We start from the raw sequence: 14,260 nt of genomic DNA on the forward strand, positions 1-14,260 counted from the left end.
CACTCGATGAGACTGTTGTCTAAATATGCACATAACTTTCTACTCGTATATTTGATCTGCTTGATCTTGCCATCGATGCATAGATATGAGAAAGAGCATTCTAATGTTATAAAGAAAAAATTATTTGGGCATGTTTTGTGGAAGTTATGAAGTTGATAATATCACTAGCCAACAATCGACCTATCTATCGAATGATGGCTGATTATGTGGCTCGAATTCCAGACCATGAGGCTATTGCTGGCGATTTGAGTCGATAGCTGAATCATGGATAACCTATCGAATGACGGCTAATAATTTTGGTTGATTTTCAGATCATCGGATTACCAATCGAGAGTTGGCTGACGATTTATTTCGATATGTAGGCACTCGATGAGTCTGTTGTCTAAATATGCACATAACTTTCTGCTCGTATATTAGATCTGCTTGATATTGGCATCTATGCATATATGACAAAGAGCTTTCTAGTGTTATAAAGAAAGGATTATTTGGGAATGTTTTGTGAAAGTTATGAAGTGTATAATATCACCAACCAACAATCGACCTAACTATCGAGCAATGGCTGATTATTTGGCTCAAATTACGGACCATAAGGCGATGGCTAGCGATCGAGTCAACAGCTGAATCATGGATCACTTATCGAATGACGACTAAATTTTTTGTTTTTGATTTTCAGATCATCGGATTACCAATCGAGAGTTGGCTGACGATTTTTGTCGATATGTAGGTATACGATGAGACTGTTGTCTAAATATGCACATAACTTTCTACTCGTATATTAGATCTGCATGATCTTGACATCTATCATAGGTATGAAAAATAGCTTTCTAATGTAATAAAGAAAGAATTATTTGGGAATGTTTTGTGCAAGTTATGAAGTTGATAATATTTCTAGCCAACAATTGATCTATCCATCCAATGATGGCTGATTATGTAGCTCAAATTCAAGACCATGAGGCTATTGTTGGCGATTTGAGTCGACAGCTGAATCCTAGATCACTATCGAACAACGACTAATAATTTTGGTTGATTTTTAGATCATCGGATTACCAATCGAGATTGGCTGACGATTTTTGTCGATATGTAAGCACTCGATGAGACTGTTGTCTAAATATGCACATAACTAACTGCTCGTATATTAGATCTACTTGATCTTGCCATCGATGCATAGATATGAGAAAGAGCATTCTAATGTTATAAAGAAAAAATTATTTGGGCATGTTTTGTGGAAGTTATGAAGTTGATAATATCACTAACCAACAATCGACCTATCTATCGAATGATGGCTGATTATGTGGCTCGAATTCAAGACCATGAGGCTATTGCTGGCGATTTGAGTCGACAGCTGAATCATGGATAACCTATCAAATGACTGCTAATAATTTTGGTTGATTTTCAGATCATCGGATTACCAATCGAGAGTTGGCTGACGATTTTTGTCGATATGTAGGCACTCGATGAGTCTGTTGTCTAAATATGCACATAACTTTCTGCTCGTATATTAGATCTGCTTGTTATTGACATCTATGCATATATGACAAAGAGCTTTCTAGTGTTATAAAGAAATGATTATTTGGGAATGTTTTGTGGAAGTTATGAAATGTATAATATCACCAGCCAACAATCGACCTAACTATCGAGCAATGGCTGATTATTTGGCTCAAATTACAGACCATAAGGCGATGGCTAGCGATCGAGTCGACAGCTGAATCATGGATCACCTATCGAATGATGACTAAATTCTTTGTTTTTGATTTTCAGATCATCGGATTACCAATCGAGAGTTGGCTGACGATTTTTGTCGATATGTAGGTATACGATGAGACTGTTGTCTAAATATGCACATAACTTTCTACTCGTATATTAGATCTGCATGTTCTTGACATCGAATGATGGCTGATTATGTGGCTTGAATTCCGGAGCATGAGGCTATTGCTGGCGATTTCAGTCGACAGCTGAATCATGGATCACGTATCGAATGACGACTAATAATTTTGGTTGATTTTTAGATTGTCGGATTACCAATCGAGAGTTGGCTGACGATTTTCTCGATGAGACTAATTTCTATATATGCACATATCTTTCTACCCGTATATTAGATTTGCATGATCTTGGCATCTATGAATAGATATGACAAAGAGCTTTCTAATATTATAAAGAAAGAATTATTTGGGAATGTTTTGTGGAAGTTTCGAAGTTGATAATATCACCAGCCAACAATAGATCTACCTATCGAGCGATGGCTGATTATTTGGCTCAAATTACGGACCATAAGGCGATGGCTAGCGATCGAATCAACAGCTGAATCGTGGATCACCTATCGATTGACGACTAAAAGGTTTGGTTGATTTTTAGATCATCGGATTGCCAATCGAGACTTCCTGACAATTGTTTTCGATATGTAAGCACTGTATGAGACTCTTATCTAAATATGCACATAACTTTCTGCTCGTATATTAGATCTTCTTGATATTGGAATCTATGCATAGATATGACAAAGAACTTTCTATGTTATAAAGAAAGGATTGTTTGGGAATGTTTTGTGGAAGTTATGAAATGTATAATATCACCAGCCAACAATCGACCTACCTATCGAGCGATGGCTGATTATTTGGCTCAAATTACGAACTATAAGGCGATGGCTAGCGATTGAGTCGACAGCTGAATCATGGGTCACCTATCGAATGACGACTAAATTTTTGTTTTCGATTTTCAGATCGTCGGATTACCAATCGTGAATTGGCTGACGATTTTTGTCGATATGCCAGGTATTCGATGAGAATGTTGTCAAAATATGCACATAACTTTCTACTCGTATATTAGATCTGCATCATCTTCACATCATGCATAGGTATGAAAAATAGCTTTCTAATGTCATAAAGAAAGAATTATTGGGAAATGTTTTGTGGAAGTTATGAAGTTGATAATATCACCAGCCAACAATCGACCTATCCATCGAATGATGGCTGATTATGTGGCTTGAATTCCGGACCATGAGGCTATTGCTGGCGATTTCAGTCGACAGCTGAATCATGGATCACCTATCGAATGACGGCTAATAATTTTGGTTGATTTTTAGATTACCGGATTACCAATCGAGAGTTGGCTGACGATTTTCTCAATGAGACTAATTTCTAAATATGCACATATCTTTCTACTCGTATATTAGATTTGCATGATCTTGGCATCTATGAATAGATATGACAAAGAGATTTCTAATATTATAAAGAAAGAATTATTTGGGAATGTTTTGTGGGAGTTATGAAGTTGATCACCTATTAATTGACGACTAAAAGGTTTGGTTGATTTTTAGATCATCAAATTGCCAGTCGAGACTTCCTGACAATTTTTTTCGATATGTAAGCACTGTATGAGACTCTTATCTAAATATGCACATAACTTTCTACTCGTATATTAGATCTTCTTGATATTGTCATCTATGCATAGATATGACAAATAGCTTTCTATGTTATAAAGAAAGGATTATTTGGGAATTTTTTGTGGAAGTTATGAAATGTATAATATCACCAACCAACAATCGACCTACCTATCGAGCGATGGTTGATTATTTGGCTCAAATTACGAACTATAAGGCGATTGCTAGCGATTCAGTCGATAGCTGGATCATGGGTCACCTATCGAATGACGACTAAATTTTTATTTTCGATTTTCAGATCATCGGATTACCAATCGTGAGGTGGCTGACGATTTTTGTTGATATGCAGGTATTCGATGAGACTAATGTCTAAATATGCACATATCTTTCTACTCGTATATTAGATTTGCATGGTCTTGGCATCTATGAATAGATATGACAAAGAGCTTTCTAATGTTATAAAGAAAGAATTATTTGGGAATGTTTTGTGAAAGTTATAAAGTTGATAATATCACCAGCCAACAATCGATCTACCTATCGAGCGATGGCTGCTTATTTGGCTCAAATTACGGACCATAAGGCGATGGCTTGCGATTCGCGTCGACAGCTGAATCATGGTCACCTATCGAATGATGACTAAATTTTTGTTTTTGATTTTCAGATCATCGGATTACCGATCGAGAGTTGGCTGACGATTTTTGTCAATATGTAGGTATTCGATGAGACTGTTATTTAACTATGAACATAACGTTCTACTCGTATATTAGATCTAGATGATCTTGGCATCTATGCATAGCTATGAAAAAGAGCTTTCTAATTTCATAAAGAAAGAATTATTTGGGAAGTTTTTCTGGAAGTTATGAAGTTGATAATATCATCAGCCAACAATCGACCTATCCATCGAATGATGGCTGATTATGTGGCTCGGATTCCGGAACATGAGCCGATGACTGGCGATTTGAGTCAACAGCTGAATCATGGATCACATATCGAATGATGACTAAAAAATTTGGTTGATTTTTAGATCATCGGATTACCAATCGAGACTTGTTGACAATTTTTATCGATATGTAAGCACTCTATGAGACTATTGTCTTAATATGCGCATAACTGTCTGCTCGTATATTAGATCTTTTAATCTTTGCATCTATGCACAAATATGACAAAGAGCTTTCTAATGTTATAAAGAAAGAATTATTTGGGAATGTTTTGTGGAAGTTATGAAGTTGATAATATCACCAGCCAACAATAGATCTACCTATCGAGCGATGGCTGATTATTTGGCTCAAATTACGGACCATAGGGCGATGGCTAGCGATCGAGTCAACAGCTGAATCATGGATCACCTATTAATTGACGACTAAAAGGTTTGGTTGATTTTTAGATCATCAAATTGCCAGTCGAGACTTCCTGACAATTTTTTTCGATATGTAAGCACTGTATGAGACTCTTATCTAAATATGCACATAACTTTCTGCTCGTATATTAGATCTTCTTGATATTGGCATCTATGCATAGATATGACAAAGAGCTTTCTATGTTATAAAGAAAGGATTATTTGGGAATTTTTTGTGGAAGTTATGAAATGTATAATATCACCAGCCAACAATCGACCTACCTATCGAGCGATGGTTGATTATTTGGCTCAAATTACGAACTATAAGGCGATTGCTAGCGATTTAGTCGATAGCTAAATCATGGGTCACCTATCGAATGACGACTAAATTTTTGTTTTCGATTTTCAGATCATCGGATTACCAATCGTGAGGTGGCTGACGATTTTTGTTGATATGCAGGTATTCGATGAGACTAATGTCTAAATATGCACATATCTTTCTACTCGTATATTAGATTTGCATGGTCTTGGCATCTATGAATAGATATGACAAAGAGCTTTCTAATGTTATAAAGAAAGAATTATTTGGGAATGTTTTGTGGATAATATCACCAGCCAACAATCGACCTATCCATCGAATGATGGCTGATTATGTGGCTTGAATTCGGACCATGAGGCTATTGCTTGCGATTTCAGTCGACAGCTGAATCATGGATCACCTATTGAATGACGGCTAATAATTTTGGTTGATTTTTCGATTACCGGATTACCAATCGAGAGTTGGCTGACGATTTTCTCGATGAGACTAATTTCTAAATATGCACATATCTTTCTACTCGTATATTAGATTTGCATGATCTTGGCATCTATGAATAGATATGACAAAGAGCTTTCTAATATTATAAAGAAAGAATTATTTGGGAATGTTTTGTGGAAGTTATGAAGTTGATAATATCACCAGCCAACAATAGATCTACCTATCGAGCGATGGCTGATTATTTGGCTCAAATTACGGACCATAAGGCGATGGCTAGCGATCGAGTCAACAGTTGAATCATGATCACCTATCGATTGACGACTAAAAGGTTTGGTTGATTTTTAGATCATCGGATTGCCAATCGAGACTTCCTGACAATTGTTTTCGATATGTAAGCACTGTATTAGACTCTTATCTAAATATGCACATAACTTTCTGCTCATATATTAGATCTTCTTGATATTGGCATCTATGCATAGATATGACAAAGATCTTTCTATGTTATAAAGAAAGGATTATTTGGGAATGTTTTGTGGAAGTTATGAAATGTATAATATCACCAGCCAACAATCAATCTACCTATCGAGCGATGGCTGATTATTTGGCTCAAATTACGAACTATAAGGCGATGGCTAGCGATTGAGTCGACAGCTGAATCATGGGTCACCTATCGAATTATGACTAGATTTTTGTTTTCGATTTTCAGATCATCGGATTACCAATCGTGAGTTGGCTGACGATTTTTGTCGATATGCAGGTATTCGATGAGAATGTTGTCTAAATGTGCACATAACTTTCTACTCGTATACTAGATCTGCATGGCCTTGGCATCTATGCATAGGTATGAAAAATAGCTTTCTAATGTCATAAAGAAAGAATTATTGGGGAATGTTTTGTGGAAGTTATGAAGTTGATAATATCATCAGCCAACAATCGATCTACCTATCGAGCGATGGCTGATTATTTGGCTCAAATTACGGACCATAAGGCGATGGCTAATGATCGAGTCGATAGCTCAATCATGGATCACCTATTGATTGACGACTAAAAGTTTTGGTTGATTTTTAGATCATCGGATTACCAATCGAGACTTGCTGACAATATTTTTCAATATGTAAGCACTGTATGAGTCTGTTGTCTAAATATGCACATAACTTTTTGCTCGTATATTAGATCTGCTTGATATTGGATCTCTGCATAGATATGACAAAGAGCTTTCTAGTGTTATAAAGAAAGGATTATTTGGGAATGTTTTGTGGAAGTTATGAAGTGTATAATATCACCAGCCAATAATCGACCTATCTATTCAGCGATGACTGATTATTTGGCTCAAATTACAGACCATAAGGAGATGCCTAACGATCGATTCGACAGCTGAATCATGGGTCACCTATCGAATGACGACTAAATTTTTGTTTTTGATTTTCAGATCATCGGATTACCAATCGAGAGTTAGCTGACGATTTTTGTCACAAGCCAACAGTCGACCTATCCAGCGAATGATGGCTGATTATGTGGCTTGAACTGCGGACCATGAGGCTATTGATGGCGATTTCAGTCGACAGCTGAATCATGGATCACCTGTCGAATGACTACTAATAATTTTGGTTGATTTTTAGATCATCGGATTGTTGGTTTAGTGCTCTATGATGTACTGTTATACGAGCTTTATTTAGATACATTTGATGTATTGACACTTTCTATGGTTTATGGATGAGTGTTTTATTCATTACATGTTTTGCATACTTGATATGTTATGATATCTATGTATTGTTATGAACAATACTAAACTCCCTAGTCGTATGTCATTGTGGGAATAATGATCTAATAAGACTAATATGATGTGTGATTGATGATCATAGGTATCGGATACAATAACAATCATAGGTATTCGTTGGAGAACGGCATACTGGATTGACCCGCATGAGATTGTCACATGGACTAGCGTCATGACTTGAATCTCACATGACGGTTCCATGATTGGGTCCTAAGACCTGAGATATCTACGGAATCCAACATGAGGAATTGTGTATTTTGAATACGTCAAACGTCCTGCGTAACAGTAGGATTATAAAGGCGTGTATCAGGTATGAAACAAATCATGTGTTGGATTGTAGATAGTCAAGACGGGATTTGTACATTGATAACTTCTATTTTTCTCTATATTTTGATAAGAGTTTGTCTAGGTTTTACGGGATAATCACATGCATTCATAGACATTCTAGGCGTGCTAGGACACAAAAACCCGGTTGTGCTTTAGTTTTGCAGATTACAGGTTTCGAAGATGATTGGACTCGAAAAGGAACTATTTGGAGCGTTAAAGGAGAAGTCCAGATGAGGTACTCATGTTGCGACATCAATAACTTTCTCTACAGAAGTCCAAATCATGCGAGACTTATACCATTGGAAAGAGCACTTCAAGAGCTTCGTTGCACGTATATTACGAGTATCATAGAAGAGTAAAATACTTGTAATAGATGCATGACCGTCCATTCTACGTACTGGAATGGGCGGTCACCCGCTCACAAAACGAGCGACCGCCCATTACGTACGCAACCACTGGATGCCCAAAATCACATCGGCACTGGGCTGTCCCGAGCCCTCTCGGTCCAAGTTTAAGGTCTGGAACGCGGACCGTCCGGACTGAGACGTCAGACTGTCCATTCTGGGCGTCCAGTCCGCCAATCTCTAGCTCTCTCCGTAAGCGAGTAGGGGAAAGTTTCGAGGAATACGTCTTCAAGAGTAATCCCCGGTCCCTTCTTGATTGCCTTACAGTTCATCTTGAAGTTTGTAAGGTGAGCATTCGTTCGGTCTGGACACTTGGTCCGCCGGCGGTTTTCCGGCCAAAATTCCGGCGAACCGTTATTTTAATCGGTTCGATTCGGTTCGGGACCGGATGTATCCTACGCGTTGAGCATTACGAGTAGATACCAGTCAGATCCAGGGGAGTCACACTGGATCACCGTCAAGAACATCGGCTGTGGGTTAGGGATTCGTGATACACGCACGGAGGAAGGTTTGTTCGTTCGGTATTGATAGTGACGAAGAGGGTCGTAGATGGGTCCGAAAAGATTAGTCTCAGGCCTAAAGCACTCGATCTTTGTTTTCGGATTGAATAGGAGATGGTATGGAATGGAATAGGTGACATCACAAAGGGGTATGACTGTCCCTTTGATATCGTCAGAATACCTCGACAAATGAATGGGAATCTCACTCAAACACTTGCGAGAACTTGGTTGAATGCTTCGGTATCTCACCTAGGCTACCCAAGAATATGAACAAACGAAAATGCACTTTATTTCTGGTTAAAATTCTGCAGAAGAAGTCGAAATACACTAGCCTTTTATAGGCAAAAAGAAACAATCAAGAAAAGGAAGGAAAGTGACACACTAACGGCTAGAAATAAAAAAGGAAACAAGATGATCTTCTTTTGAATAATTAGGCAACAGCTAGGAGAAGATTGGGGAAGAGATCTGATCATATTCCCATGTCACATTCCTTGCCAAAACCAGGTTGATGATGTGGCTCCGAGTTGCCTAATTTGCTTCAATCGAATCCCTTGAATTTGTGGCAGCATTTGTGGTGAACGACTTGCCTTATTTGGAGAGTAGAATCCTTCTTGATTTCGTCCAGATTGTGTCTCCAAAGGCCAGCTCCATATAGGGAAAGTTTGAAGTTGAATTAATGCCAACAATGCCTCTTTATTGAATGAAAGAGATGTCGAACTTCTTCAAGTGTTTCGATGCAGCGGGATTCACTTGTTTGCTCAGGTCTTCCGCCACATCTTCTGATGTTTCTAGATGAATCAGGTGGTGGACAACAAGAGCTCAAAAACGAGCAAGCTCTTGTTGTTTCTTCGGTAGGTTTCGAATGACTCCAATGTTGCTTCGGTTCTTGGAGTGTCTTCAAGTGTTTTGGATATGAACTTGTTGATATTTGAGTGTAGACTTCGTGCTTTCTCCTGTGAGAGTGGTGGATTGGAAATGGTCAGAAGAATGGCCTCGGAGATTGTTGTTCCTTGTTCAGCTCCGGCTGCGACTCCTAGCTCGTCCATGGTCTGATCATCCGTCTGTTCTTTGTTCAAAGCATCTAAGTCGATGTTCTCATCATTCCCTCCTCCTTGAGAATGTTTTGACCTCAAAACATGTTCACCTACGTCAAAAGGAGCCAAGTTAGTAACATTAAACACAAATGTCACATTGTACTTACCTTGCAGCTCAAAAGGGTAGGTGTGGAGGTTGATGATATCGCGTATGTTGTATGCTCCTTGATGTGCTTCTCCTTTCCTGCGTTGATCAATCCTTATGATTGCTGAGGCTGTTCTGTTGGTGATAACATTGCTGAGTTTATGTAAATTTTGAACTAGCCGCTTTGCTTCTTTTCGAGCACATTCTTTGGTACTAAGTGTCGACCAATCTAACAAGGTCTTGTACCCTTCGTCCTTACTAAGTGGTTCCTGCAAACTCGCATTAAAGTCTTGGGAAACAGTCTTGTTAGTGTAACAAATGCACTTCTCAAGGCTTGAGAAGTGTTTCAAGAGGTTATAACAGAAATCTCTATAGATAAGAAGGGATTCATAACAAATAGGATTGATGTTGTGTCTTACGACATGGTCGGTGAGCTTCTTAGGAAAATTGATGTCGATGGGCAGCTCCTTAGATTTGTTGGACAACAAATCTCCAAGAATGAAATCGATGTTGTGTTTCATCTCATGTTCTAATGGATAGCCAATAAGTGTTCCTTTGGGAATCAAGTCATTGAATTGCTCTCGTAAGTAGGATGCCTTTGGTGGATGCTCTTGAGTACCTAATTCTGCAATCAACACATCCTTGAAAAACATAAGTAGCTCCGCCCTATGACCAATTGAAGCTTTGCAAGCTTCACTTCCTTCGAGATAGAGATTTAAGTTCTTACTCGTTTTGGTTTCATTATTCATCTTACTTTGCATTTCATGCACTTGTGATTGACTAAGAGGGGCTAGAGATAACTTACGCTTGTTGAAAACAAAAGAGTAGTGATTTGTTTTACCGTCATGCAGAACCTCACGATCAAATTGTCACGGGCGTCCTAGAAGGATATGTCCGGCTTGCATAGGTATCACGTCACACATCACTTCATCTTGATACCTTCCAATGCTGAATTGTATCTTGATTCGTTCTTTGACATCAATCTCACCTTGGTTGTTTAGCCATTGAAGCTTGTAGGGTTGAGGATGCTTCTCCGTTTGAAGACTTAGCTTTTCAACTAAGTAGGCACTCGCAACATTAGTACAAGAACCACCATCGATGATGAGACCACATACCTTGTTCTTGATGGTACAACGGGTGTGAAAAAGGTTCTCCCTTTGTGTGGTTTCTTCCATGCTTACGAGTGTGCTAAGAGTGCGTCTAGTGACTAGAAGTTCTCCACTATCCGGATACTCGATCTGTTCTTCGAGATCTTCTGCCTCTTCTTCATCCATTGACTCATAGCCTCCACTCTCCGTAATGATCATGACTCGTTTGTTTGGACAGTCCCGAGCATAGTGTCCTCGACCCCTACACTTATAACAAAGAATCTCATGACTCAAGGGGTTAGCCTTGTTACCTATTAAGGTGTCTCCCTTGGACGTGGCTATATATTTTCCTTTGTTCCGGACTATAGGGTTGTCTTGACTCGTCTTAGTGGTAGTGGTGGTGGTTCCCTTGCTCTCGGACCTAGGGAAAGCATGGTTCGGCATCGACGTTCTTGTTTGGCTTGTCCGAGCTTGCTTATGGTTTATTTGTTGCTCCACTTGGATTGCTAAGTGAAGTAATTCCTGCAAGTCATGATATACTAACCTCTCTACCTTACGCCCAATCCGATCTTGCAGTCCATCAATGAATTGAGCCATCATCGCCTCTTCACTTTCATCTAGTTCTAGACGGTTTCGGAGATGCTCAAACTCCTCAAAGTATTCCTCAACCATTCTCATTCCCTGCACTAAGTTACGATATTTCCTTTGCATATCACGATGGAAATGAGGGGGAACATACCTTTTACGCATCATAAGTTTCATTCCTCGCCATGTCCTGATCGGATCATATCTAGCACGTCTTCTTTCCGCTACCTCTCTATCCCACCATGCTAATACATTGTCGGTAAGTTGTGCAGCGGCATATTGCACTTTCTTGTATTCCGAATACTCATAACACTCAAATATATTATCCATCCGCCTCTCCCGATCGAGATAGGCATCTGGGTTAACACGTCCAGCAAAGGTGGGTAATTGTAGTTTAAGATCCTTACCTTGTTGCCTTACACGATGAGGTTGTCCTTGATAGAATTCATCATCCTCATCATCTTCATCATTCGGAAATTGATTTCTGTACTCTCTTCTCCTTGGAGGAGGATCAGGGGGTGTGCGTTCTCGGTCCCGTACAGGTTCCTCACGCCTTGGAAAGTTGACCCGAATAGGTTCTGGCCTCCTTGGCAATTCCTCTAATCGAGCCAAACGTGCTTGTATATCTTGTAGGATTTGGGCTAATGCATTGTTACTAGGTTCTCCTTCTCCCGACATTCTCACTCCTTTTTTGTTTTCTCAAGGGTTTTTGAGTAACAATTTCAAAATAGAACAGAAAAATTCAAAATAAAATGAAATAGAAAGAGATGGTGTTACCTCTTCCCCGGTGGAACTTTTTTTTTGTGTTTTCGATTTTCTTCAAAACAAAGGTGAATAATAAACTTAAATCAAATAGAACAGGGATAGAATTACCTCACGGTGGTCCTTCGGTCAGGGTTAAATAACCTTATAAGAAGGAGATTAAAACCCTAATTACGTAAGAGACTTTGGCAGCCGTCTGGGGTAGACTTTTGATAGTTTTTGGTGAGATACAAAAGGTCCAAGAGTTTCCAAGTCTCGTTTTCTCGAAGCATCATACCGAATAGCTGATTTGTGTCCTAGCAGACAAGTTCTAATCGTTGGAATCCATCCCGAGGTGTGGATACGTGTAGAGGGCGAGGTAATCTTCCTGCCTAAAGTGATCGAACGAATTCTTCAGTTGATACAGGCCCCAGATCGATTGAGGTAAGCGTTCTAACGTTTCTACGATTCATACATGCAAGGTTCTAGGGTTCATATAAATGTTTGTTTTACATCCGCTGCGCAAACCCTAGAATCGATCTCTTAGGAATAGGATTAGCTCTAGAGATCCCAGGAATCCCAACACATGCCTTATGCTCGACTTATGATATCGTGATACAAAAGGATCATCATCCGGAATCATAACTGGCGTTCGTAGGATCACGAACAAACTCTATTCGAGATAGGTAGTCATAGTGTCTTGTTAGAGACCGCCTATGACTTGTATATCCGAAATAGAGATTTCGGGTTATACTGCTATATCGAATGAGCCTACATGATCACACACGCAGGGAAAGACAAAACACACGAGAAAACGACGAAAAAACCGAGACAGAAGGGTCCAGACCGGACGTGTAATACCCCGAAACCCGATTTGAATATTTAATTATTAAAAATGAATAATTAAATAGAGATATCACGAAATCACCAAAAGTGATGATACAATACCGGGGAGAGGCACGAGGATCGTCACGTGCGGAAAGGACCGAGAAAGAATGAAGAAAAGGAAAAAGATAAAAAAAAAACAGGGCTGGTCCGCCGGACCAGGAATGGTCCGCGGCGGACCAACCGCTCAGCCGGAGTGGGGACTGGACAGCGCGGACTGGGAGAAGTTTTCGAAAAAAAAATAACTGACCCCGGTCCGGCGGACCAGGAATTGGTCCGGCGGACCGGGAATGACAGATTTTGCAACTCGCCAACTTGCGGTCTTGGGACGCGGAATTCGCCGGATTCCGGGGCCCACTCGCCGTCCAGTCGCCTCCCACGCCTCGAGGGTGTTGCAGGCTCGCCTATGAATTTGTGAGAGCTTGTTTTCAATGTGTGATGGTCCAAATCGGGAGTTCATTGCGTGTTTGAGATTTAGAACATGTTTAGGGATGTCAAACTGTGTTTTAGTAGCATTTGGAAGCAACCCCGAATCGATTCGGGAGAGAAAAGTCGAAACAGAATCGGAGAAATCGCGAGGGAGAAGAAAGTTCTAGTCCCGGTCCGCCGGACCACGCGCGGTCAGCTCCGGACCGAGACTGGAACATTACGCATGAAGCCAGCCGAACCAAGGGAAGGAAGTCGGACCAAGAGAAAAACACGGCCGGGTCCGCCAGACCAGTCCTGGTCCGTCGGACCAGACGTGTTCCGGGGTTCTGCGCACCGACTGACCAGAAGAGGGGGGACGGACCGAGTCCGGGGCTGACCACTTCTGGTCCGCCGGACCAGACGTATTCCGAGGAGACACGCACCGCCTGACCAGAAGAGACGGACCGAGTGGGGAGAAGCAGTCTGGTCCGGGGCTGACCAATCCTGGTCCGCCGGACCAGCCTTGGTTTTCCTCTCTCGGACCGACTGACCAAGAGACGGAGTGGACCTGGGAGAAGGAAGACTGGTCCGACTGACCAGAATTTGGTTCGCCGGACCAGGATCCGAGAAAAATGGGCGAAAAATCTGATTTCGACCGGGAAAAAGGAAACGGCCAACGGGGTTGGCCCGGGCCTGACCAGACCTGACCGTGGACAAACCAACCCCCACCAGAGTAAAAGACTTCGCGATTGGGATCAATCGAACCGAGTTTTCGCCAGAACACTGCGTAGCGTAGTGAGATGTGTGATATCGAAATACGAGTGATTCGTTGTGTGATTGTATGCGGGTAGAAATTGCATGGCGTTAAACGGTAGCTCGGTAGGGACCGGATACCGTGAT

At 40.5% G+C, this 14,260-nt stretch overlaps 1 protein-coding gene across 1 annotated transcript; it reads right to left on the reverse strand.

The window, feature by feature from the left end:
- Positions 1-10,522: 10,522 nt before the first annotated feature.
- On the reverse strand, positions 10,523-12,004 carry LOC104800357. Its single transcript, XM_010523154.1, has one exon. The coding sequence runs from the start codon at positions 12,002-12,004 to the stop codon at positions 10,523-10,525; it is 1,482 nt and encodes a 493-aa protein (XP_010521456.1).
- Positions 12,005-14,260: the final 2,256 nt, after the last annotated feature.

Source organism: Tarenaya hassleriana, unplaced genomic scaffold, assembly GCF_000463585.1.
Source record: "Tarenaya hassleriana unplaced genomic scaffold, ASM46358v1 Cleome68, whole genome shotgun sequence".
In the NCBI taxonomy this organism is placed as follows: Eukaryota; Viridiplantae; Streptophyta; class Magnoliopsida; order Brassicales; family Cleomaceae; genus Tarenaya; species Tarenaya hassleriana.